This window comes from Zootermopsis nevadensis, unplaced genomic scaffold (genome assembly GCF_977971745.1).
Source record: "Zootermopsis nevadensis isolate Lab colony 2312 unplaced genomic scaffold, Znev_1.0 Znev_ptg000031l, whole genome shotgun sequence".
NCBI lineage: Eukaryota > Metazoa > Arthropoda > Insecta > Blattodea > Termopsidae > Zootermopsis > Zootermopsis nevadensis.
In genome coordinates, this window is record NW_028259163.1 from 1,952,966 (window position 1) to 1,978,720 (window position 25,755).

Genomic DNA, 25,755 nt, shown 5'->3' on the forward strand with positions numbered 1-25,755 from the left:
TACGTTTAAAACAAAAATCAAATGAGAAGCAAACATTGAAACCAGCGTCAGACAATTACTTCAACAGCAGTCGCTAGTAACACTACTATACATATGACGTAGCTCAAACACGTATCTGCTAGATGTCAGCACCTACCACATCAAACCTGGTCACGAATTTCTGACGTCCATAACCTCTTCTACTGCCAGTTTTTGAACATATAAAAATGCACTAAAACTGGAATAAAATGCTCCTTTTCTCAAAGTTGCAGCGCACATTTGAACATTGTCTTTCTTCTTCATAAGCGATACATGAACTGAGGCGGACTTTACAACAATAAAGATTGTTAAAATAAATAAATATACCAAATTATGCGAAACAAAAGAACTTGACCATTAATCACTTCCATTTGGGTACCTGACATTTCTCTACAAAATTAAACTCACAGTTCAGAATACATATAAATAAAATCTATTTCAGAAGTAATACACAAACATACATTATTTTGTTTCATTTTGTGATAACTGAAGCACTAACACCTTTTTAAATAAGAAAACTGATAAGTGTTTTGGGTCTACTTTAAATCTAAAACATCAACATGTTGCATAATGGAATGCAAACATTTTATGTTGTACGAGCATATACAAACTTCGTTTTCATTACCAAATTACATTTCACATGACAAGCAGTGTCATGTTTTTCAGTTGCAAAGCCAAGAGTTGCCACACAATACAGAATACTTCATTACCGCATTAAATCTGACGTTTCAATGGCAACAGAACCACAGACTGTCTTCTCGATTGTGACGATGCGTAATCTTGTAACCAGCTGCCTATGGGCGCGTGTACGAAACTACACGGCGTCACAACTCAGAAGACGAAAATCCACTTCGCTGACGCGCGTCCAATCGTCAGTACATTTCCAAAATATTACCAAATAAAGTGAACAAGAAACAGTTTATAGATTTTATATAAAATACAATTAACTTTCTAGAACAAGAACATGAAAGGAATAATAATGAATTCACTAACTCTACCATCCACTTTATTACATTTCTAATGGTCCTCGTTAGTCCAGTGTTTTCCAGATACAAATTTCCACAATGTTGTACTCACCCACAGCAAACATTAAACATACAGCTCGTAGCGCTATAAGGCAGTATAAAGGTGCAGAACAAACTGCCAATGCAGACGGCACTTTAACTTAAAAAAAAATGTTGACAAAGTTTGCAGGAAACCACTTCATGTTTATTTCCGGGCCAAAGCATTTATTTTATATTTTCAGACACAAATGACAACTGCATAAAGCGAAGAATAATTTATTTGCATGTAACCACCTTCAGGGTTTTGAGAATATATGGAGCTCTACCTCCACATTCCAGGATAATTTCATGTTGTGGTTAAGCAAAGGGTTAAACCAATCACAATGACATTTCTGTAGGAACTAACAGTAATAAATTTCGATGATAATTAATTTAACAAGACTGAAATTTCTTCTGCGGACAGAAAGCTGCTGCCAAGTGTTTTAAATTTATTATCACCGCTAATCTCTTAAAGACAAACCTCTCGTGCCCATTTTTCACACAAAAACAGTCTGTCACAAATACTGCCGCTGCGTCTTACCGATATAATAGTCCAGCAGTGGGTGAAATGTACATGACGCTAATTCGAGTCCAAGAGGATGACATTTTAATTTTTTTTGCAGGAATGATGGACGCCCAACAGATGCACATATCTACAAATGTCTCAGTTGATACACCAGCCATTTGTCTATTTAAGGTCAAGAGGTTACAATGAAATATAAAATTGTAACGCTTCGCGTCTCTTACGAGTACGCGAAGAAGAGACACTGACAAAAGCTAAAGCAGACGACTGGGTGTGTGTGAATGGGTGCACGAGCAGTTCTGGTTGAATTATTTTCCTACACTCAAAACATTTGAAGTCAAAGTTAATCTAAATTATATTTAAAAATGTAGTTCCTACATCAACGAAAATACAAGGCATCTCCATTACAAAAATCAACTGGCTAACGCTGTTTTTAGGAAATAATCACGGTTTATTCTGAGAATCATAAGGAACCCTTAAATACACTCCGCACGCAAAATGCAGTGTTACCGAATGCACCCAATAAGCACATTCCAATTTGTGCTAAAATATCTCCCCTACAGTCCTTTCGCTATTTACAAGGCAGATGCGTCCCTGAAAAACGAAGCATAAATGAAAAAAAAAAAAGTGGCTAAATGACGAGTTAATTTTCTATAACTCACACATGACAATCATAGATTTTCTTTTAAATTTAAAATGTTTATATAGTTATAACCAACATTTTGTCAACATCTTAAGAGCCACCATCTCCACCGACACGATACTGTTGTCTGCCACATCGACTGTAGTTGACCGCGTAAATGTTCGAAATAAAACAACGTAAAAGAAGTAGAACGTATTCCTCTCTCACTTTAAACTGAAAATGCACAAATGAAAAATGATTAACACACTACACTGCACTTACTACTGGTTACGTTAACGTCACGCGCCTCTACCGACAGCCACGCATTACTTCAGTAAAATAAATCCCTTTCACAATACGTTCACACCTACAGATGAACAATTCATATGTAAGACAATTAAGAATAAATGTTTTGGCAACACAAAGAAAACAATCATTGAAATGATAAATAAAACATAAACTGATTCAAATTACAATTTAAATAGAGAAATTTGTTGCAAATACCCTAATGGAATATTGTACGAGTGACAGTATTAGTCTGATTCATCACATTGAACCCAAATGGGAGAAAAAATCGCTCGACTTCACATACCGTCTGAAAAATTTTCAGCTGTGCCACCTTCCAATTCTCATTAATGGCTGAATAACGTGCATAAAGCTTCCAAATGTTTTGGGCCATGACCTTCAATTTCAGTGAAACCATGCAGCTTAGTCACCACCCTGATGACGGATGCTGTAATCACCTCAGAAACATCGGCCGATATCTACCAACCTACGCGGTGCGACATTCCAGACGACTTCTACGCGGGCCGTTCTCCGAGATTTTTGCGTTTACTCTCATATTTCTTTTCAAACACATATAAGGTCACTTCAGTTTACACGCTCGATGTCTAAATTAAATAATGAATGTTTAATGCAGCAAAATAAAAAAAAAAACATATTTTCACATAACAAATGTGAGAGGGGGCGCACCAAACTCATAAAAATCTGTACTATATTCCTTAAAACAAGTATTAGGTATGACAAAGAACGCGGCTCCATTTTGATTTTGACACAGAAAGGCCGGGGTGGGGTGGGGGGGGGGCACTACAATCCACAATCAGGAAACTATCATCGCATGGCTGCAAATTACTGAACCTCTTCCACATCAAGTAAACAAAATTCACACAAAATAAAGACACATTTCCATATCAGAAGAAACTTTGCTCAGAACTGCAAATAATATCTTACAGAAGGGAACATAAAATTTAAATTAATCCAATTATTTTCAAAATAACACAAATGCAACATTTTACCTCCTTCGGTTACTCGCAGTTAGAAGTATCGATAAATTATGTTTCATACTGCAGGTGAATATATTTATGTGCAAGTCACTTACAGCGTCTCAAAGTTTTTCAGCTCATAAGAGGTTTTATTATTTTTACAGTTGACATCTTCAATAAAATTTCTTATGAAACTCACATCTTAAATGCACGGCGCAAGATATTCGTCACAGACTTTGGAATATCTCACTTAATCTAGGAAACGTTTATGTAACACTACAAAAACACAATTGTCAATATTGCCTCATTTTCCATAAGAATAAAAAAAAAGTACTCCTGTTAGTAAATTTAGAGGCACTAATAGCTATTTATGTACAAGTACTAGAATTTTAAACGAGGGAATCTGCATTTGTTCAACATTAATCTGAAAACAAAGCAACATTAAAATATTTTACTACTCATGTATTGGCATTAAAGAATAAACAGCGCACTTAAATTCTAATTTTTACAGACGGAAAACGATCCTTTATAATCAATCACAAATTTCCTTTATTAAACTCACCATTTACGAGGCGCACCGTTATGGCGTGCGGAGGAAATCACACATCTTCAACCTACTGAAACAAAGACAGAAACCTCAAAAGGTAACATTCTTTAAAATCTCCGAAACACCACAGAAAAATACCAGTCCAATAAAAGTACATCGAAACGTTTAAAGCAAAGAAATTTACGTAATCAAAGTTTCGGTAGCAAGTACAATCACCTCCTTACGTTAACAAAATTGTGATTTGCGGTTTCCCTTATTCACGGCTGAACTACATTAAAATTGTCGTAAATTTTTGTTCTCAGTAAATCTGTCTCGCAGTATCAAATAACTTGCACTACCAGTAAAATACCTGTGATGAAGGCTGTGCACGTGCGTAACGTGCCTTACTCACAACTGGAGAACATTGGTATTTATCACAAAAAAATTCTCACATGCATTTGTTACTTTCTGTGCTCTGCCGTTCATAGTATCATTTCATATTTAATTATTGTTTTTTAGAACTTCTAGTATCGTAAAGTATTTATTACCCACGAAGTCGACATGAACTGAAAAACGCATTACATCTCTTGATTTAGTGACACAGCACAAGTTGCTTGCGGACTGTATTATTGACAAATGTGCGTTCAGTCAATGATAATCCAGTCAGAATTACCTATTTACCTGCAATTCCTGCAATGGCTTCAGACGCAAAATATTTTACGTCAACATCGCTGTCAACATTAAGTTTATCCAACACCGGCTTAACTTGCGTCTGAATACAGCTGTAACAAAAAAGAAAAATGACGATCACACATTAGACACAACCAATGGAAAGATGCATGAAACAAAGTATCAAATTCCTCCTCAGGAACCTTCGTTTGTTCGGCGTCTAACTTCGCCTTTCAGGGTCGAGCCCCATTCAAATGTCACGCATTATCCGAAGTCCCAGCAAATACTGCGATCTTCAGGGTAAATGTGTAGTAGTTGGGTGTTTTTGGAGGACTTCTGCCCTCCCCCAGGCCCTCAAAAGGGCCGTTTACCCACATCTCCAAAAAAACAAAAACAAATAACAATGATAATTAAACACTTTAAAAAACATTTATTAGTGAAACCTGCTATTTTTAAGATGCACTGTAAAACAAGGCCGTTAACAGTACCATTTACATTTGCGCGATGAAACTTCCAAATTTTATATGATCTACCAACCTTGTGTCCAATACAGGTCCAATCTTTTGAAGAGTTTTGGCTACGTTGAATCGTACGTTAGCAACGTTATCGTTTGCCATGGTTAAAACTGTGGGCAACATCAACTTGGCTGTAATTTCTGACCCACAAGCTTCAGCGAGAACCTGAATCACAAAATAAAATTGTTCTGAAATTCAGAAGAAAACAAACAAAACTAATCTATAATATGGAGAATCCCTGTTTAACGGAGGAAGACAAGTACAAATGTGTTTATGTGACTAATAATTTTGACGAAGGAATACAAATGGAAATTAGAAACAGTTTTCAGATAATTTCAATCAGACAGTAAGCACAACATGGCAGACAGAAATGTTCTAAGTAGTTGTTCGAGTAGAACCCTGAAACATCACATTCCTATTCGAACGGCAACCCACAAATGTGAAAAAAAAACATATCCCCCCCCATGGTGCGGTTCATATTAAAATCTGGCGCTGCAGAACCCCTCATATTATTCTGGGAATTATTAAGCTAAGGCGGAGTTTCATTCTGTGCTACTTACATTAATGCAAAACAAGCATGTCATTCTGTGAAGATAATTCTGGTCGCGAGACATGGCCAGAACTTTTGGAATCACCGTATTCTGCGCCCACTCCGGTCCAAATTTCTCCACCAACTTCTTCAAATTTAATGTGGCAGCTTCGCGAATAGCGTACACTGAAAACGCAGACAACAGTGATAATTACACCTATCAATTAAAACATTATTACAAATGGACTCGGCTGCAAGGAAATGTAAATAATTTTTTTCTCAATATTCCTCTACATTCCAGTTTCTTTTTTTTTTGCAAGTAAACTGGGACGAACATAAGCCAGCCAACCTGAAAGATACGGAACACAGCCTTGGAAAAATCTGGGTTTTTCAATTCATCAGATACACTTTAATTCTGCCAGTGCTGAAAACCCATAAACTGGAACTCCAGCAACAGCCTCGTTTAAAATTCCTGGTAGTAAATGTGTCAACCTTTCATTTTGAAAATTGAGAATGCGAGAAAATTTTTTCTTACATTCATCAAAATACACTATTATGACATACAAAATTGATACGTAATAATAATGAGCGATTACTCACCATGGTCAACAAGCCAAGTCATGCAAAGCGAGTTCAATTTCTCATCAAAGAACTCCACACCAAGCTGCCCGGCCAGAAGAGGCATGTACTCGATGATCGCTAATCGCACACGCCATTTCGAATCCTCCGCAAGCTCAACGATGGCAGGCAACAGTGACTGCGAGAGCTGAGAGCATAACGCACAACACAAAGAGCGGTATGAAGAAATACTCTCGTTACCGACAAATTTTCTTTAATTGTAATTCACGCATCGATTTGTCTAAAACGATTCGCTTACCTGCTGAATTCCGATTACTTCATTCACGCAGTCAAGATTGGAAATGATGTTCAACCGCACTTCAGGGCACTCATCCTTCAGCTGCGACAAAAAGAGGGGCAGCAAGTGCTCGATCGTGTTGTGTTTTCCGAGTATGGGGCTGAGGCCCATTATGACCGAAGCCAGCGCCGACTTGACGTGCTGATTGGGGTCGGCGACCAGTTCCTTTACGAACGGGAGGATGTTCGTCATGATGATCGACTCTTGCTGATACGAGTCCAAGTTCTGGCAGAAGTCGCGCACCTTGTGCGCTGCCGCGGCACGCACTTCTGCCTCCGTGTCCTTTAACAGTGACTGGAATGCTGGTACCAGGTCTGATTTTGTGATTTCTTGTCCCACAGCCTTCTGAAGCTGGATCGATGAAATTAAAAGAACACAGAGAAACATTCCATTTAATAGGACCCGACTGTAAAGATTTGTCCTTGTATTCTCTCCCCGCATACATACTGATTTCTATTACTTTAGGGGTGAGCGATACGATACCTCAGTAAACTTGTCAGCGACCATATAGCGCACACGCCATGAAGTGTCCCCAGCACACTGCCGCAACGTGGGCATTACCAACTGTTCGACATCTTCCTGCTGCAACAGAGTGGCAATGCTGACGCAAGCCTCCACGGCAAGCAGTCGTACGGAATCCTGTTCGTCTTGTGCCAGGTTCACGAACATGGGGATCAAATCTGATTTGAGATACTCTACTTCGACTACTTTCGCAAATTCGCCAAGTTTGCTGGCGGCTGCGCGCCTCACCATCGGCGTGTCATCTTGGCACAAGTTGCGGAAATGATTGCGTAGATCAGCTAAAATCAGAGATACCATTGCATAACACACACAGAATTACAGAATTATTCTTAGCGCCTTGTTCGTAGAATCCCAGAACAGAAAACTACATTGCTTTCGACTCAAAAAAAAAAATAATTAAAGATTATTTTACGTGAAATCTAAGACAGAAGATTGCGGAATACACACTTTAAGAGTCTAAATTCGACTAGAATTTCCATATGATATTACAGGTATCGCCCCCTCCACCTACATAAATTTCAAGTTGATACGACTTCATTTTTCTTTTCTTTTTCAGTTAAACCTGCCCCACTCATCAGGTTGGAGACTTTTTAAACAGAAATGCTATTTCAAAAACATCTCGTAATTTGGTAGTTTCTTTAAGGAGGGGAGTTGTTTGGAGGACCACCGAATGTTGGCTATCTGCCACTACTATATTTGCAGATACCCTCTCAACATCACCTGCGGACACACCATGCCAACCCACATAATTAACTATAAGATACATCACGTAAATGTCTCACTCACATTTCACTGCTGCACCCACTCGCTGATAGCAAACACTAAACAGGCCGCAGGCTGACGTCCGCGAGGTGAACCAGTCACCTGATGCCAGACGCTGGACCAATGGAACAAAGTGTGCTTCCAAATCACCTGGGCTGTGTTGACCAGAAATCGCTCGCAAGGAATCGACTGCTTTGTCGCGTACTACTGTCTCTTCGACGGTTGCCAGCGACTCCAAAGGTGGCTGAAATAAAAACAGACATGTTCACTTACTACAACTTTTCGCAACTCTCTAACCTATGCCAAATTATTATCCACGGTACTTAGTTTTAGACTCGTCCTGGCTAAATCAATGGTGGTTTCTCCATATCACTTACTGGATCAGTAATACTGAATAAATGTAGATGCCGAACGGAAAAGATAAATTGTTCCATTTACAGAAGAAGGAAAAATAAAAAAAATTAGTATACCTAAGTAATCTTATATACATTTATTGCAAATACAAACATATTGTTACAAAACTTAATTGCACAGCGATCATAGATCATTTTCCCTTGTATTTAGCAAACAGATTACATATCATGTCGCATGTAAGCAAAGCAATTTTCACTTCTTATAATTAAATGTATTTAAAAAAAACTACAAAATTCAATCTGAGCATCATATGAAGTAGCAATCGCATTAAACCAAAACAAGCCAAAATCAAAATAATGTGTTGATACCTAATACAAAATTGAACCAAAAATTATTTAACAGTTCCGAAGATGAACCATGCAAATGAACAGACACAACGCTTACATTAAGACTTTTTATACATAAAGTGCACGTATATATTAAGTATAAATCTCCACTAGACAATGTACAGGTGTACCAACTGTACTGTGGGAAATAAATAACCTGCAATGCTGCTGATAAAATTTGCTAAGTGCTGTGTGCACAACATTCTGGATCCCTTATATCAGCGACTACTGTCAGAGTCGAGCATTAACTCGACCTTCAAACAGAAATACAAAAGTGCAAAGCCATTCCAATATGTGTATAGAAATAATGGCTGACTCTCAGTTCTCCATTAGTCCTTTCTAAGCTTAGTAATGTTTTGTCTCATATCTACGGTATTTCATATAGAATTCCATATCTTAGGTCACTGGTAACAGACCCATAACATCTAATATCATAAAGGTTGCTCCAATAGCAATAAAAATTTTAATTTGTAGTGAGGGGCAATGTTTTTAGGACAGCATCCAGCATGACGTCATGGCTTCAAGGTCAAATCAATTCTCCACTGTGAGAGACAGTAATCAGAGTGAGGAGAGGAGAATAGTTTTACCTATTTAGAGCAGTATGCACCATAGAAGAATTCCTATAAGCCAAGTACCTGTCACATATCCTGATCTGATTCTGTGTTTACTTAATCACACTTCCTCAACTCTACAGATTATAAAACAGCAATGTAATTCATAGGAATCAAAATCCTGAATGTTATTACCGAAATCATCAAAAGGCTCCCACTTTTTATCACATTTATTTCCATATTTACGACACCTGTTTCATCAGGTACTGTAAAATCATAAAAAGTATGATTCTTTCCATAGATAACATTTTAAAACATTCATCATTCAGTAGCTACGCTACAGTGTTTTTTTTATCTTTCTACATGACCACCCACACAGCAGCTGATAATTACCACAGATAAAAAGCCACAGCCTTTGCAGCGAGCCATTCAAAAAGAAACCATGATCAACCTATTCAAGAACAAAAAATTCCAAAGTTCTAGTCTCCAAATCGATAACCACTTAAAATGGGAAAGAAAACCACTAAAATTAACTGCACCATATTTCATAATAAGATCCTCATTTCTTTTCATAAGAGAACTCTTAAATTTATTTATTCAGGTAAAATACATAACATGAAATAATATTTTGGGGGAATTTGTCTGACAGCAACAAAGCATAATTTTCCAAAAGAAATTTATCACAATTATAATCAATACCCACAGAAGTAATTAGCAGTACATAGGTGATAAATAATAGAACTGCTTAACTAAATTACAGATGTTCATTACTTTTTAATGGCTGTGTGTCACATTCTGCTACAAATCGTAAATAAATAATCGTGAGCAACTGCACTTTAGAAACTAAACAGAAACTTACCAACAAACAATGTACATGATCTGAGCCACCAACAAGGGGCGTAAAGCTGCCAAGCTGTTCAGCTAGTGCCAAAAGGACTTCATCCTCATCATAAATAGTTTCAGTGAGGAACGGGATAAGCTCACTGCGTGTCCTCTCGACACCTAATGCAAGAGCAATGGTCGACAGTTTTTTTATGGAGTTGAGACGTAGCTGAAACGTGAAAAATACATTTGCAATGTTATAACCGATACAAATAAACATAAACAGAAGCTATGTGAATTACTAATGTTTGAGGTAAGTTTGTTAAGTGGAACCTTACGTGCATATTTAAGCATTTTATCCATCTAACTTACCTGCACATCTTCGTTCTTTAATTCATCTATCAGAACTGCAATTGGGTAGAGCGAATCGTCGCCCGATGAATCACTTGCAGCCATTTTGTAATCCTCAAAATGCTTCCCTTTTACAATTACTGTGAAGTACGCTTATGCAACTTTTAGTTTACAGATGTGAACATTCGAAAATGAGAAACAAATAAAGCCACTTCACTTTCATTAAATAAGTTACTAGTAAATTGCATTAACAAAAGAACCTACAACTTCCACTCCCCCACTACAAACATTCAACCCTTCCTAACAGTCAGACATATAACTAATCTGTGTTCGTAATCGTTGTAGATGGCAGCTTAGGCAAAACAGTGTGACCAACGAAAGCAGTGAGAACTAATTACATTTTATTGATGTAAAGTGATGTAAATTAAATTAACAATGTACTCTCTAAAGGAGGAGGCAAACGGCACAGTTATCATATCATTCTGTGACTATTTTGGTAATGCTGCATTGGTGATATGGGTTTTAATCTAGCATTCGCCGATCTCACTTAATACCGAATAAAATGGTAACTGTAATTCGTGGCAATAACTCTTCGATAGCTGCCACCTATGTAAACATATCTGAAGCTTTTCAATCTTAAAAAAAGCACAGAAACATGGACATTGGCGTAATTGTTCAAGATGGGAATCAATATCAAAAGTACACCATTGTTTTACTCGTCCATGTTACATATCCCAGCCACGTCTTTCATCTATCGATATAAACAATGATAGAGTTCCAATTATGAATGTCCTCATTATGCATTTTGTTCTCTCCCGGTAACCTATGTTCACCTCTACTCTTCAGTTTCAAGTTACTTGTTCACTTAGCGTGTGGCTACTGATGTAGAAAAAACTAGTTAGGTAGGTTATGAAATCTAAAGTTTCAGTAGCATGTTCGCAAGAACTTGCCATTGGTATTATGAACTAAATTAATCCAGTCTAGATACTGTGTTCTTCAAAAGTAATTTTATTATCCTCCCACCTATACCCACGTCTTCCAAGTGGTCTCTTCCCTGCAGGTTTTCCATCCACACCCATGTATTATCAACAGCCTTATATTAGGTGAGAAGCACAAATCATGAAACACCTCAATATGCAGTTTCCTCCACATTCCCGCCACTTTCTTTCTCCAGATCCGAAAATTACCCTAGCACCCAATTCTCAAAATTCCAATCCATGTTCTTTCAAGAGGGTAGAAGACCAAGTTCACATTCATACAAAACAACATATATACTTGCAGTTTTGTCTAACTTAATGAGAAAACAAAATACTCTACCGAATTACATAAACCATTCTCCAAATATAATTTGCTCTTAACTAATTTGTAATATAATCTTAATCCATTAGTCACTCCCAAATAACTTTAAAGGATTTTTCTCTCATGACTCTGCCCAGCTGTCTGATTACATATACTTAATTTTCTATTTACTTCTGCACCAACCTCCTTTATAGTATTCATATAAATATAATATAAACAAACCAGTGGTACAGAAGTGATGCTATATGCTATCTTTGCTTACATACAATGGTCAGCTGAATTGTGCATAAGCCTCAATGCCCAGATGATAAAGGGTAACAAGTCAATGTAACACAGAGTAGTTTCAGAATATTTGTACTTTCTAAGAACAGTATCCATCAAACAGCTACATAATCTGAACAACAATTATTTTCACACCAATACATGAGACAATGTCAAAAAGAAGTATTATACTAGGTCTTTAACAATTAAAGTACGTGATGTAAAACTTTTAAAAATAAGGAAATATATCACAACAATCTAATCATAGGGTGTGTTGCACAACCCAAAAATTTTGTTAAAATACTTTCCTTACATCACTTTATAAAATTATTGTATATACTGTGTTTAAGTTATACTTCTTCCACTTGTCAACTTGGTGTTCAATGACTTGATTGTTTTAGCTGGCAATTCTCAACCAGCGGTATACATGTAATATATATTTCAAACACTGCCAAACATAAAACAAAGTCTGTTTAAAATGGGAAGGTACATGTACGAGTATACCGTTCTTGTAATTTACTGAAAAGGGGTACAAGCAAGGGTATTTGGACCGAAAGAGAATCAAAAACACTTATTTAGGCCATCTATATATTTTCTGATTCTTTCTTCATGTCAATGGTGGCCTTCTGGGTTCAGACAGATACGCTGCCTCCACGTTCAGGGCTGAACACGGAAGCATCACAACCCACGAGACTGACAATGACATCGAGAACCTCAGTTTTTTCATGTTTACTCTGAGTAGGCCATCAACCTTGAAGATGATTTATCAATATTAAGTAACAAAGATATATGCCCACACCGCACATTATTTTTCTATTTACTTTCTGTTACTATTTAATTTTGCAATTCATTCCACTCAGTTCATTTCAATTCATTTTTTGCAATTTTAAGTGAGCTCTTTCTCTCTGGTTTAGTACCGAGAAATTTGTACTTTCAAAATATTGCGTAACAGCAGACATTAAAGACATTCAGAAAGGAAGGAAGAAGTAAATTCCTCTCATACACGAAGAGTATTTCACGTATGTCATGAGACTTAGAAGTCAGCACACAACTGTCATTATTTTTCTTACAAAAGCGTAAAAATGACAGTTATACGAGTCTCTACAGTCAGCCCACAACTTGCCAATGGGAAGGTAAATCACAAATGAAATATAATTCTGTTTTCATGACTCATATTTAAAATTATCAGTAATTTAGAAAATAACTAGAATCTAAACTTTACAGAAATGTGTAAACTGTATAATCAGTCATAAATGTTTTTGAAAAAGCCTGTTTTGTGAAGTCTTCCCAAAAATTGCTTTTCATTTCCTGAACTCTTACAACTTACTGTCTCTGAAAGAAATTAACAGATGTGGCCTGAAGGACATGAGAGGGCTCAGAGTTAATGGCACTCCAAGTTCCCTCAGCACTGTCACCCTAAAAGCAATCATCTACACTTTCCTCTTGTCGACAATACGTAACTTTACCCTGGCAACAGCAAATTATAATGGCACAGTACTCAGACAATTGACGTTAATACTGTCTATAAACGCCAGCAGACAAGATGACGAACCAGAAAATGGACTAGTAATATTCTCATTTACACTTTCTCAAGTGTAAGATGCGATGTTACATTTCAGCATCAGAACCAAATGTGATGACTGGCTATAATTACGTAACAAATCTGAGACACTAGCACATTTCCTACTTCCAGTTACGAGACACTTTCTTGCTAATTTCTATACAATATGTCAAAATGTATATCTTATTCTGTGCTGGCTTAACATGCATAAATGGCCACAGCACATAAGCTGACACTGTCTGTGGAGAACTTCATTTATATATTTGCAATAGAGCGATGTCAGAAATTAATGTAGAGGTTTAAGAGACTTTAAGTGAGGTTATGTATACTGCAGAGATGAGAAATTTCACAAGACTGGACTGTGTAGTCAATGTTGGTCTTCTGGACAGTAACACTGTATGGACTTGTAGGTATATATCAATGTTTTGGAGGAACATACAGTTTCCATCTTCAGGACACACTGAATTACTAACTAGAATACCAACATTAACGTCTTGACTACTGTGAGAACATCGAATCTCATACGGTTTGTGAAGGGCTTTTTTGAACATGGGCTACATTAAAAAATACAAGACTTCGCTGCAGGCCAATTCTGGTACAAAATATTTAAAATTATGTTAATATTATTTGTAATTAACTGTTAATGTAACTAAATTAATTATAACAATATTTATATGCAATATATGGCACTGCTCATCACAAATGTCTGGTAAGATGTTATAGGAGGCACTTTTTAATTAATTTTGCAAATGTTTATTCCTCCATGCTTCTGCATGACATTTATTTAATTCCTTTCACACCTACCCACCACTTTCTATCTCGGTGGCCATACGCAAATGAATTCGGAAAATCGTAACCTGGATACTCATTTTGCAATAGTGTGAAGCCACAGGTACATAAGTAAAATAAACGGAAGTAGTATGACTATTTAAACATAAGAGAATATATAACAAGAAATTAAAAACCCACCAAGGGCTTGTGGCCAAAAAATATATCCACTCGACCACAGACCGTATCCAGGTTTCTTACACCTGAAGTGGGAAATACAGGGAACTGAAATATAAATTGTTTAAGTTAACAGCTAAGCAAGCATTTTAAAAAGATAATTATGAAACTTTGTACTGAGGAGTGATATATTAGTATCTCCTATCCTAAATAACGTGATAGTTTCACAGACATGTCCGCAGTACAGCTAATCCTTTACCTGTTCCATTAAAGTCGCTAGTGCATGGCCCTAAGTGGACACTATTTCCAGATATTTAAAAGACTTTACTACAGTTTTCTACATTACAACGGGAAGGGGATTTTTAATTTTGCTACGCTCTACTACGATAGGAGTAACAAAGGTTTAAAGACCATTTCAGCTGTGTGGTAGTTCACAACTGTTTGCGCCATTGTCACTCAGAATTTTGAATGCTACATCGGTGCTTCATATTCGCCATCACTTGCTCATCAAGATTTGGGTCCGACAGCAACTCGTGACCTCCTTTACGCCACTGCGCAGAGAAAAGAACATCTGCTGTCGTCCAACCTTCTCGGTTCAGCTTTGATGCTTTCACCAGACACTCTGCTTCTGGAAATAATTGAGAAATAAGCCTGAAAAAAAAAAAACAGTATGATGGTTACGTAAATATTCTCAGTTAGATAGGGTGATGCTCATTATATATGGAGGGGTTGCATTCTTGAATGCCCATTCAGAAGACCTAGGTGTACATAAGAGGATATCATTAAGACATCTTAGAAGAATGCGGTGGAAGGTTTAGACTGGATTACTAGCTCCGAACAGGAATCAGTGGCGTGCTCTTGTGGACACAGTAATGAATCTCCTGATTTCATAAATGGTGGGGAATTTGACGACTAGCTTCTCCAGAACTCTGTTATGGAGTCGGTTGACTTAACACTTACTTGAAGGGTTGAGTCTAATGGATATTCCACAAAAGTGTAAGATGTGAAAAAATTAGGTATGAAAAAGTGACAGTGCTTAAAAATATTGGGGGGGGGGGGGGGGGGGGGGGGACACAACTCAAAATTACACCAGGATGCCACAGTAAAGAATCAAAGTCTAATGGATATAGAAATACACACCCATATAATGGAATAACAATGTTGTCTAGGAACTGTATCTGCAACGTTGGAATGTAGGCCTTGTCACGGTCCATTGATTCAGCCGGGCTCGTACCCATTGTCTTCTCCAGGTCTCCCTGGGTGAAGAACTCCTTGTATATCAAGTCCTGCAGCAATAAATGAGATTGTTTCACTCTGTCCTCCGAGTTAATTTAATCAAAGCCTTAATAACATTTTTGGCATCAACACCTGGCACCTGAGATGGAAAGATTCAGGATGTTTTGTTATGTTACGTCTTATATAAATTTTTTAGAAAGTTTAATTCATGGAAATCAGCTCTACTGTAACAATATCTATCAAAATATGTACCATCAAAAGCATTGTCCAAGCTCCTGTACTGTTTGCGACTGTAATCTTGAGACTTGCGGGGTGAAGGAGGAAAGATAGCATTAGCCTTTAACGCTTCGGACTTCCTCCATTCCTTGCAAGTCTCAAGATTACAGTCGCAAACTATAATTGCTCTGTCATCTAGCAGACGTCTGCCTGACTTAAAATGCATTGCTTACACCCACAAGAAACACGTGTCACATCCAGGCAAAACATATATTTTTAATGGTATCTCAAAGGATTCATAAGCCTGTTCTCGTCTGTACTTACAGCTGTTTGCCTTGCCACTGACCAGTCCTTGGTCTGGTCACTGAGGTCACATGCACTCATAAAAAGACAGAGAAGCAGGCGTCTCTGATCTTCTTTGTGCTCCTGGAATTCAACCAGAAGCTTCTCTTGCTCTTTGAAAACTCTGAAGTGGGATGCAAGATCCGTTGCTGAAATCCAGAAGCAACGTACCAATTTATGATGAAATAATTTGTTGTGACTGAGGACTAGTTTTATTTTTAAATGCATTGTATTTATTGTATTTTTATATGTCGCTAAGTTCTGTTTTTTAAGCGTATTTTATGCGTTCAATGAATTTAATAAATATATGTTACCATTAATTCTTCTAATCCACCAATGTTTCCACCTACAACAATTTGTTCCAAAAAAAAAAAGCGATTAACTCCACTCAACAGAGTCAACAGTTGCTCTGCTACTGAATAAATCTCGTACCCTCTATGGAAACTGAAGGTTCATTAACATATTCATGAGGGCCTCCAAGTCTGAGGCTGTGTCTTTGTTTAGTTTTGACTATTTTATTTTATTTGTAGTGTTCTGTCTGACGACAGGTCCATATGAACAGGATCCTTCCATCCTTATCTCAGACTGGGACCTGTTCATATACGTTCTTGGCAGATGATCCAGAAGTGGTTTGCCATTGCCTTCTTCTGTGTGTGAATGAAGTAACTGTTGGGATGCCACGGAGAAACCGGGGAAGCCCCCGGAGGAAAACTCCGTGATGCCTAGACCACGGCCTTGCCCAACACAAGTTATAAATCTGAGCACCACCGGGAATTGAACCCGGGACCCCAGGATTACAAGGCCAGCGTTCTAACCGCTAGACCACCTCATCTTATTATTATTTAGTGTTCTGTCTGACGACAGGTCCATATGAACAGGATCCTTCCATCTTTTCTCGGACTGGGACCTGTTCATATACGTTCTTGGCAGATGATCCAGAAGTGGTTTGCCATTGCCTTCTTCTGTGTGTGAATGGAGTAATTGTTGGGATGCCACGGAGGAAAACTCCGCGTTGCCTAGACCACGGCCTTGCCCAACACAAGTTATAAATCTGAGCACCACCGGGAATTGAACCCGGGACCCCAGGATTACAAGGCAAGCATTCTAACCGCTAGACCACCGTGGCCCTTAGTTTTGACTACCTGACAAAAATGTTTAAATCGGCAATTAAATATTCAGTGATGAATTTGTAAATGTTGAAGTTCAACAGCTCCTGTCTTACGTTTACATCACAATTACCTAAGATCAGGTCCCTGATTACATCCAAACACTTTGTGTACTGTTCACGTGGAATTCCGTCCAGTATGTTGCAACCTTCTGTGTTAAGCATGCACACCGCTTGAGCAAAATGGTGTCTCTGCAAACAAACAATTTCACCCTGTTTTTGGAAAACATATACCTCAAATCTGACATTCCTTAATTTACGACTAGCTACATAACAGATTTATAATCCACTCAATTTTATTGTCATATGAGTCTGAGAACAGGTTGTTTAAAATTAAAAATGACGTTCACAAATTACAAAATTTACCTCCATAACAGAACCTTCGGAGCTATACAGGTTGGCAAGTACGGTGCCAGACTGCGTCTGGAATGAGTTGGTTGTTCCCCGGTGATCCAAATCATGACAAATACATGATACCATAAATGCTAGGCATTCCAGGGGTCTGAAATGAGTAAAATATTTGTTCAGACCACAGACCCTCCTATAAGGAGTAGTTTATCAGGTCAATGTTACTTCGACTCAGTTGCATGCAACAAGTTCTGATACATTATGAGCTTACGTCATGTATCCACGCTTTATAAGGTCCAAATTCTTAATCAGCAGGAATGCAAAGTGAATTGTGCAAAATGCATGTCTCCAGTTATGGTACGGAATGTCTCGATAACCCTTCTTGACGAAAAGAATGAATCTGCAACATAAAATATGTCATTAGATGGATTTTTAGGTATTATAACAATGATAAAATGATTACATAGCCAAGAGGATGGGAAAATGATCATCAACGGTAAGTAAAGATTTAAAACCCGCAGCTGTAGCCACTCTCAAACTGTAATCTGGGCAGTCACCTGAAAACTCTTACGCATATTAAAAATATTTGATTTCTGTTGCTGAGATTTGCATGCATCCCTCAAAGTGCTTATAACCATAATGCATCCTAATTTTGAGATATTTCACTGAGCTGAACGGTTACTTACAGTAACAGTTACTGTTCTCTATCGACAACATTAATACGACATATTCTCTGACACGAGGAAACTATTTTTCATCCTACATGTTAATAGAGAAGGTCTTAGTAAAGTATGTGTGGGCCACATGCATACCGTGGGCTGAGAATCCCTGGTTTGGGCAGATCATAACATTTATAACGCAAGAATATTTTGGACAAAATACTGCATGGGTACCTAACAATGATAATATAGTGATTATTGGTTAACATGATCGTAAAACAGTCAAACATATAAACTTTCTTTACTCTAACATACTATTACCATTGAAAATGCAGGACAGTGACAAACACAAAACACTTTTTGGTCGCATTCACCTTGCGAGTGTTTCACGTTTAATGTTAAATAATTCATCGAGTTCCAGATCCGTAAACATCAGGAGAGTGTAACAGGCCATCTCTTCCCACGGCAGTGAGCGAGGTGAGAATCTAAAGTCATTGAAGTTGGGTACGTCGTGACTATTGGAACAGGACAGCAGATGATCAACATCTTCATCACTAACCTGTAATACAACAGACTTGAATGTTCAAAACAGATACAAACGTTCTTATTGTATAATCACCGTGTGTTCATAATTTTGTTCCGCATGATGCGGTTTTGTAGATACAACAGGTATGTTAATACAGAATTTAAATTTTTATCTTAAAAGCAAGTACAAAATGGAGCATCAGATGAATCAAGGCAAAAATGAAAACAATGTCTCGTCATTTCAATTTCATTAACTTAGATTTTACACACTGAAGCTGTAAAATATTTCAATGATGTCTCAAGTCTCTCCTGTCACCTATATGAAGGCGAGCGGTGTTGCAATCAGTCATGTGATAACATCACAGCACCCTTTCAAAATGGCTAATTTATGAGATGTTTGTATACGGAAGAAATAAATTCAGTATAAATGCGTAGGTACATGAAAGACCTGTATGGTGACTATACCACAATGTCAGACACTGGTTACAACCATTTTGGCCTGCTAAGGGATGTATTACATTGGCCACAAGATGAATAATATGGGGAAAATTATCATTATGTTGAGTAAATAAGGATTCTGAATGGGGTAGTCCACCCTGTTTCAAGGTTTCTGATTCTGGAAACCACCTGTAGACGCTAAAGAAAGCCAGGAAGATTCTCGGTTATGGATGGTAATCTAAGCGGCACTATTACAACATTCTCAGTAGGAAGATAGCTCGCTACTCTTTAATCTGTAAAATATCTACTTCTCTCCACATACCTTCATATGATATATCATGAGCTCATTTATCAGCTGATTCCTAGCCTGTGCTTCCTGTATCTTCCTGTAGACTAAACTGTGCATAATGCTGATGCCACAATAAATGCTGAATGCCATGGCAACCTCTTCATCAAACACATCAAAATAAAGGCCATTCTTCTTATTGCAGAGTTGGGCTACGCCGATGATGTCCTTATCTTTACGAATCGGGAAACACAGAATGTTCCTTGAAACAGAACAAGAAATACATTTCCAGTTTCATTATCTGAAGTTCTTTGAGCTCTACTGTCAGCAATAAACACCTTACCTGCCTACCCATGTTCTCTTCCTACAAGGTAGGCAACCTGCATGCCCACGGGGACACCGTTCTTTTTATTGTTATCGAAATTCCTACTGCTGTTTTTACTGTTTGTTGATCCCGGCTTTGTCTTCACCAGGCTGGACATCCCTGAGCCACTACCACCTCATGTTACATCATCTAAGCTTCAGGAAGACTGACACTGTTCCTGGCGGGCTTTGCCTCCCATAGGATTGGGCCACTCCTGAGCACTGTGTTCCCTGGGGACACCCGCAGGTAAACCCCCCATGTCTATCTATTAGTAGCTTAACCCAGCAGTGGGTCATCGCCGCCTCGTTTCGGAGGTTTCCTAGTCTTCAAAGCGTGCATTTAAGAGTAGTGAGTGACAAGCCCACTGACTCTGCACAATTTCTACTCACTCCTGATTTGACTGCCAGAGCCATCTAGCAGTGAAGCATGAGAGACTTGGGTGAGAAATGGCCGCTGAATTTTGCTTACGAAACATCTCACATCGTGCTCATAACGTTGTTTTACGTGCCGTAAATCTACGACACGGGACCGCCGGCTTTACTTCCCCTCCAAAGGAAGTTGTGCTTCGGATTTTTATCAACCTTAAAAATCCATCGACCTCGGCCAGGATGGAACCCGTGAACCTTGGGTCCAGTGGCGAGCACGCTAACCACTTGTCTACCGAGGGCGACCCTTTTGCTTTTACCACACATTTTACATGTTCATTCCTACACATGAAAAATAAATTAAAATGGTCACAAACAAAGACTGAAACAGCTACAAAATGCGAGCATGAGAAGGAAGCAGGAAGACAATAAACATGACAATCCTTCTGGCACCTGTTTCACAGATGTACTAATGCAACAGATTAGACACGCATCAGCATAATATGCAGAATGAGTAAAGAGACTAGAACTGCATATTTCATGAACTGAATATGAGGAAGAGTTGGTTTTACCTTGTCTTGAAACCAGTAATGTCATCAATACCCTTATAAAACAGTGGGTGTGTGTAGGCATTACGAATGTTCAGTAGCTCTCCAGTAGTCGCCACATGTCCTGCAATACCCTGGTCCTTGGCTATGCGCATTTCCTTCAGTGTCTAAATGAAAAGAAAAGTACAATTTAACACATTCAGACTCTGACTCGCAAAGCCTCGGCAATTGTGATAGCCCAGCCATATTTCACATAATATAAAACTTTACCTCACACCACAAACAAATGAAAGTAAGTCACGTACACACACGTACATGCACCCACCACTCACAAAGGTCAGTATTTTACTGAATGCTACGCATGCAAGACACAACCGTGATTTTGAATGCGCTACATGTATACAGGATGGACTGAAACTAATCAGATTCATAAAACTCACCTCTGTTGATGATTCTCCGTCAAAAATTTTAGCCACCAAATGATTGTGTTCTGAATCTAGCAGAAATATTGAGCATCTCTCAGCATTTGTAAGTTTCCGTGCCTCCACCATAATTTCTCGTAACAAATCTGTCAGGTCACCTAAACACAGTATCATTTTTTTTAGTCAATTATTCTAACTATAAAGTCACAATTGGGAGAACAGTCTGTAAAAAGGATCTTTATGGTTTTTGTTGGTGTCATCAGTAACAAGCTACATGAACTAAAGTATATTCTTGGACATTATTCAACTATTAATTCAAATATTTTAAAGACACGGCACTTCTGAAGGTGGCTCCACGTCCATCAATAGGCAAAACCTTACAACTGAACCTAACCTAACCCATTGTAACCTGAGTAATTTTATTACCCACATAATATTAGGTTAACTACAAAAACTCAAAATTTATTTTTAAAAAATTCTCATTTCATCTTTGTTTCTCTTGATTTAATAGCTTTTCGGTGTAACCATATTAACCGCGTGAACTACTAAGTACTGAGGTCCTACTCATGAAACTTCTGAAACAACATGACGATATCAGCCGCAACTCACCCAAGCGAGAAAAAATGTTCTTTGCGACGGCCAACATGGACTGGCACTGCAGCCTCATTTGTTTCTCCTCCTCATACGCAAATGTATTCAGCACAGTACCGAGACAGTAACTGCAAAGAACGCCAAGCCGACACAAAACCATAATGAATCTTCAACGATTCAGAAACAGAAAGTTAGAAAACTCCCACTTCACATAAAATGGTTCCAAATTTACTGAAGAACCAGATTTTCATTCAGATATGGCCATCTTCTGGATTGGTGCACCATGCGGTCTGATAGTTTACTGACATTTCAGAAGTGCTCGATGCCTCAATCATCAGGGCAACTAAATATATTGATGAAAGAAGCAGCTTGTACCTCTGAAACGTTGGTAGAACTTCTACCAGACTACATTGTGCTACAACCCAGACGACAGAGCAATTTTTACACTCACCACCAGGAGAACCTGAAATCTCACCTAAATCTTTCATTCATTCACATTTTATTAAAATCTCTTCTTCCTTTTCTGTGTTATCACGAGTACCGCAATTCTCTACCTTGGGACATCTTCGTTCGATACCGCAAACATAATAATATTAACATGTTAAATGTAAAGGTCAAGATATGTCTGAAAAGAAACAAATAACAGAAAATAAACTCACTGAAACAGTTCTGTCACCAGGTGAGTACACGCAGACTCAGTCATTCCCTTTTCATCGTAGTCGAAAAGGCAGACGATGAGAACTGCGAAGTTTTCCTCAGGATGAAGAACTGGCACATTAAGAAATGTTCTAGGTTCAGGTCTGATAATTCTGCGAAAGTTCTTTAAAAGTTCTAAATCCAGTGCGGATGGAATTCCCTCAAGAGAATGCTGATGTTTTACTGCCACATTAAGAACGTCATCAGGCAACTGTAAAAGAACCATTGTTTCATCAAAATCTACTCTGCCAAAAAATTTGTAGTACTTTGCTTTCAATTCACATTAAGAAAATTGTAAAACGAAGCCGGCTATCTTAACCATGCTAGTCTGAAACCTCGAATTTGAGTTCAGAGGCACGAATGAGAATTAGGTCTTCTAATGTTAGTACTGTATAAACTGCAATGCGATTTAGGATGTATCTTCAATGGAATATTCTTCCACATGTTCAACTTACGGGAAATCTCATTTCCTGTTGCAGAACTTGTTCGCCGATTACCTGAACCAATGCTTCTTCGGTTTCCCTTAATAGTGGGACCAAAATTACTGTTGATGATCCAGTCTGATTTTTAAGCTGTGGAATACAGTCACAATAAGTACACACAACCATGTTACATACTGAAGAAGACTCTCTTCTACGATATTATGCGACATCACAGAAGACAGTATCTTGCTACTGCGAAAATCTGAAATATCACATGGTGGATACCATTTAACAATACTAAATTTTGGTTATTATATCATAAATGACACAAACTATGTTTTCCAGCAAGAACACTACATACATTTAAAACATCTTGCTATACAGCAATCTGTCCCACATACAAATCAGTTACATCAAATACAGCACACAGTGATCAAAAAGTCATGCAACACATTCCTGACACATGTTCTATTTGACAAAAAATAAATTACACTGAAATCAGAAAACAATATTATATTAAGTGTTGGAAATGTGTAGATTACTTACAGCATGTAACACACGACAATAAATATCAGTACAAGATTAAAATTATGTGTTAGTCTATGTATACTTATGTTAGTACTCGTATTTCGCTACAAATATACACAGTACCACAATCCAGAAGAATAATATCACTATCTTCATCATTGTGATAACCCACAAATCTCATATCTAGAAATATTTACAGTGCATGTTAATTGATGTGTCTGGGGGGGGGGGGACAATATTCTGTTCTATACTTATATCACAATATGTTTCAATGAAAAGCTTGAATATTTCCATTCATTAATATCTGATTTATTCACAAATGTGCTCTTTAAAACTGGTCCAACTAATATCAAGTAGTCAAGTTGCTGGTACATTTTCATTCAAGAACTTACATAGTTATTTATCTTTATCTGTATTTCTGGAGCATTTCTGTCATATAAAGTTGAGCACAGTTGAAGTATGCAGGCTGGATCACTTGCAACAAGTTTGAGTGATGAGTAAGCCATTCTGTACAATTCTGATTATGTAAAATTAAATAACTGTCAAACTTATCAATTATTTGTTACGCCACATTTTAATGCTCAGTTCTTGCGCTTCCAGTCTCTCTGGAAATATAGGTGCCAGATTACCTGAAAACAATGAATACCGGTAAGGAAATATAACGTAGAAGTGTTTATGAATTGAAGTCTTGATCGATTTTGCAAATCCTTTCAACTTCAATAACAAACAACTTACCTACATATTTGTTAGCGGTTAGTCGTAATCCGTGAAATACGGTCGTAAATGTTGTCTTTTTATCAGTAGTAGATACGCCAGATAACATTGTCAGTTGTAGTTATGTTCCCGCCGACATCATAACCCCTTTTTAATGCTGGTTATAGCATTGCCTGTAAAAAGACCAAGTCGAAATGTTCATTGCTGTCATAAAATTTAAGCGAAATTCTTTAACGGGATAGAAAATTCGAATTAACACATGTTCTATTCCAGTAATGTTTAAAGTGCATTGTTTTTCAGAAACATACACGACAATAACATGTAGTCAGGAACAAAATATTACAATTTACAGTTGGCATTATTTACAAGTTTGAATTTCGGATCATAACGTAGATTTCGCCCTTAATCATACTTCAACTTTCTGCAATTATGCCTTTGCACATAACCTGTAACTATGTGATACATCAAACCAAACGCGAATCTACAATGCAATTACAAGGCAACATAACGCCATTCGTATTGTGCTGCGACCTGTGGGGAATTCACAAAGCCGCCACATAAGAGACGTGACAGTATCCCAGTCAGTAAAAATCGCTACCTACACTTCAACCTTAGATATATTGCTTCCAACACGAAAGACATGACAAACCCAAATTTTAGGTGCTCAATGTACACCAAAGACAGGGTAGTCACAACTTTAGAACTCAAAGATGTTCCACCAGAAAGATATTAACATTATAAAAATCAGTAGTATTATAAATACTTTATCATTACATAATTATGCACACAAATGTCAGTTCATATTACCTGTGTGCTAAGATTCGTCGAAATACATCACGAGACATCCAAATTTGCAAAAATTATTCCATAAATTGTATAGAGAAAAATCACATGAATATTCATAACTAAACTCATTCCAATTTCATAATGATAATTCGCACATCGAATTAATCATAAGTCAATAAGAATGAATCTAAATATATATGTATCTAAAGGATTACCGGCCACAATAGCAATTTAATTTCCTATATGAAAAACTACAAACAGAATTTGTCGTAATTTATTAACGACAGTTGGTACGCATGAAATAGAACTTACAGATGGCATTGCAAGTAACACATTTCTATTCACAAACTAGAGACGGTGCGATGCTGTAACTACATAAAACAAACAACAATCTCCTTTACTACAGTCCACAGACCAAGAGAAAAGCCCTGCTAGGAATTTGATATTCTCGCATGCACAAGATTTCGCGGTGAGTGAAGACCAATCCTAAAAGCATTCGTTCCACAACCACCGAACGAACAACAGATAACAGGCTTTCATGTGTTCTAATGGGTATAGCTTTAAGATTACTTTACAGTGGCACAGTGATTTAATCTAGAATATTATCTCAACACGTTAGAGGTGCACTCACTACAAGCTAAACTCAACTGCTTCCCTCGTGTTTACT

At 37.6% G+C, this 25,755-nt stretch overlaps 2 protein-coding genes across 9 annotated transcripts in view; both read right to left on the minus strand.

The window, feature by feature from the left end:
• Positions 1-428: 428 nt before the first annotated feature.
• Positions 429-10,709, minus strand: Pp2A-29B (Protein phosphatase PP2A regulatory subunit A). Of its 4 annotated transcripts, none has more exons than XM_022084239.2 (11): positions 10,393-10,709; positions 10,058-10,249; positions 7,932-8,151; positions 7,107-7,423; positions 6,585-6,974; positions 6,308-6,473; positions 5,739-5,893; positions 5,201-5,343; positions 4,676-4,776; positions 4,031-4,082; positions 429-2,178 (listed from the first exon to the last, which is right to left on the minus strand). In XM_022084239.2, the coding sequence occupies exons 1-10, from the start codon at positions 10,474-10,476 to the stop codon at positions 4,078-4,080; spliced, it is 1,773 nt and encodes a 590-aa protein (XP_021939931.1). In that variant the 5' UTR covers positions 10,477-10,709; the 3' UTR covers positions 429-2,178; positions 4,031-4,077. The 4 variants fall into 4 exon arrangements, with proteins under 4 accessions (XP_021939931.1, XP_021939915.1, XP_021939908.1 ...); XM_022084223.2 differs by having other exon boundaries at positions 429-3,892; XM_022084216.2 differs by having other exon boundaries at positions 4,031-4,085.
• A 1,299-nt stretch (positions 10,710-12,008) lies between these two features.
• The window catches only part of LOC110839724 (cGMP-dependent 3',5'-cyclic phosphodiesterase-like), a 148,604-nt gene continuing 134,857 nt past the window's right edge, over positions 12,009-25,755 (minus strand). The window contains exons 1-16 of one of the 5 annotated variants that reach the window (XM_022084186.2): positions 24,905-24,923; positions 24,324-24,475; positions 23,981-24,217; positions 23,094-23,210; positions 22,602-22,849; positions 21,961-22,070; positions 21,370-21,509; positions 20,954-21,096; positions 19,689-19,914; positions 18,778-18,962; positions 18,016-18,144; positions 17,763-17,898; positions 17,471-17,588; positions 16,214-16,380; positions 15,578-15,723; positions 12,009-15,088 (exon numbers count right to left, since the gene is read on the minus strand). In XM_022084186.2, the coding sequence (XP_021939878.2) occupies positions 14,890-15,088; positions 15,578-15,723; positions 16,214-16,380; positions 17,471-17,588; positions 17,763-17,898; positions 18,016-18,144; positions 18,778-18,962; positions 19,689-19,914; positions 20,954-21,096; positions 21,370-21,509; positions 21,961-22,070; positions 22,602-22,849; positions 23,094-23,210; positions 23,981-24,094 (2,178 nt within the window). In that variant the 5' untranslated portion in view covers positions 24,095-24,217; positions 24,324-24,475; positions 24,905-24,923 and the 3' untranslated portion in view covers positions 12,009-14,889. Of the gene's footprint in view, positions 15,089-15,577; positions 15,724-16,213; positions 16,381-17,470; positions 17,589-17,762; positions 17,899-18,015; positions 18,145-18,777; positions 18,963-19,688; positions 19,915-20,953; positions 21,097-21,369; positions 21,510-21,960; positions 22,071-22,601; positions 22,850-23,093; positions 23,211-23,980; positions 24,218-24,323; positions 24,476-24,610; positions 24,819-24,904; positions 24,924-25,755 lie in introns of those variants that run through there. The other 4 variants (XM_087359377.1, XM_087359379.1, XM_087359380.1 and 1 more) reach the window with 4 other exon arrangements.

Excerpts from the sequence above, each read along its gene's own strand:
- Pp2A-29B (XM_022084216.2), bottom strand. The coding sequence starts at position 10,476 with ATGGCTGCAAGTGATTCATCGGGCGACGATTCGCTCTACCCAATTGCA. Across the intron at positions 7,424-7,931 it reads AGTGGGTGCAGCAGTGAAAT|CTGATCTACGCAATCATTTC; the intron begins GTGAGTGAGACA and ends CTCTGATTTTAG. Across the intron at positions 6,474-6,584 it reads AAGTAATCGGAATTCAGCAG|CTCTCGCAGTCACTGTTGCC; the intron begins GTAAGCGAATCG and ends TTATGCTCTCAG.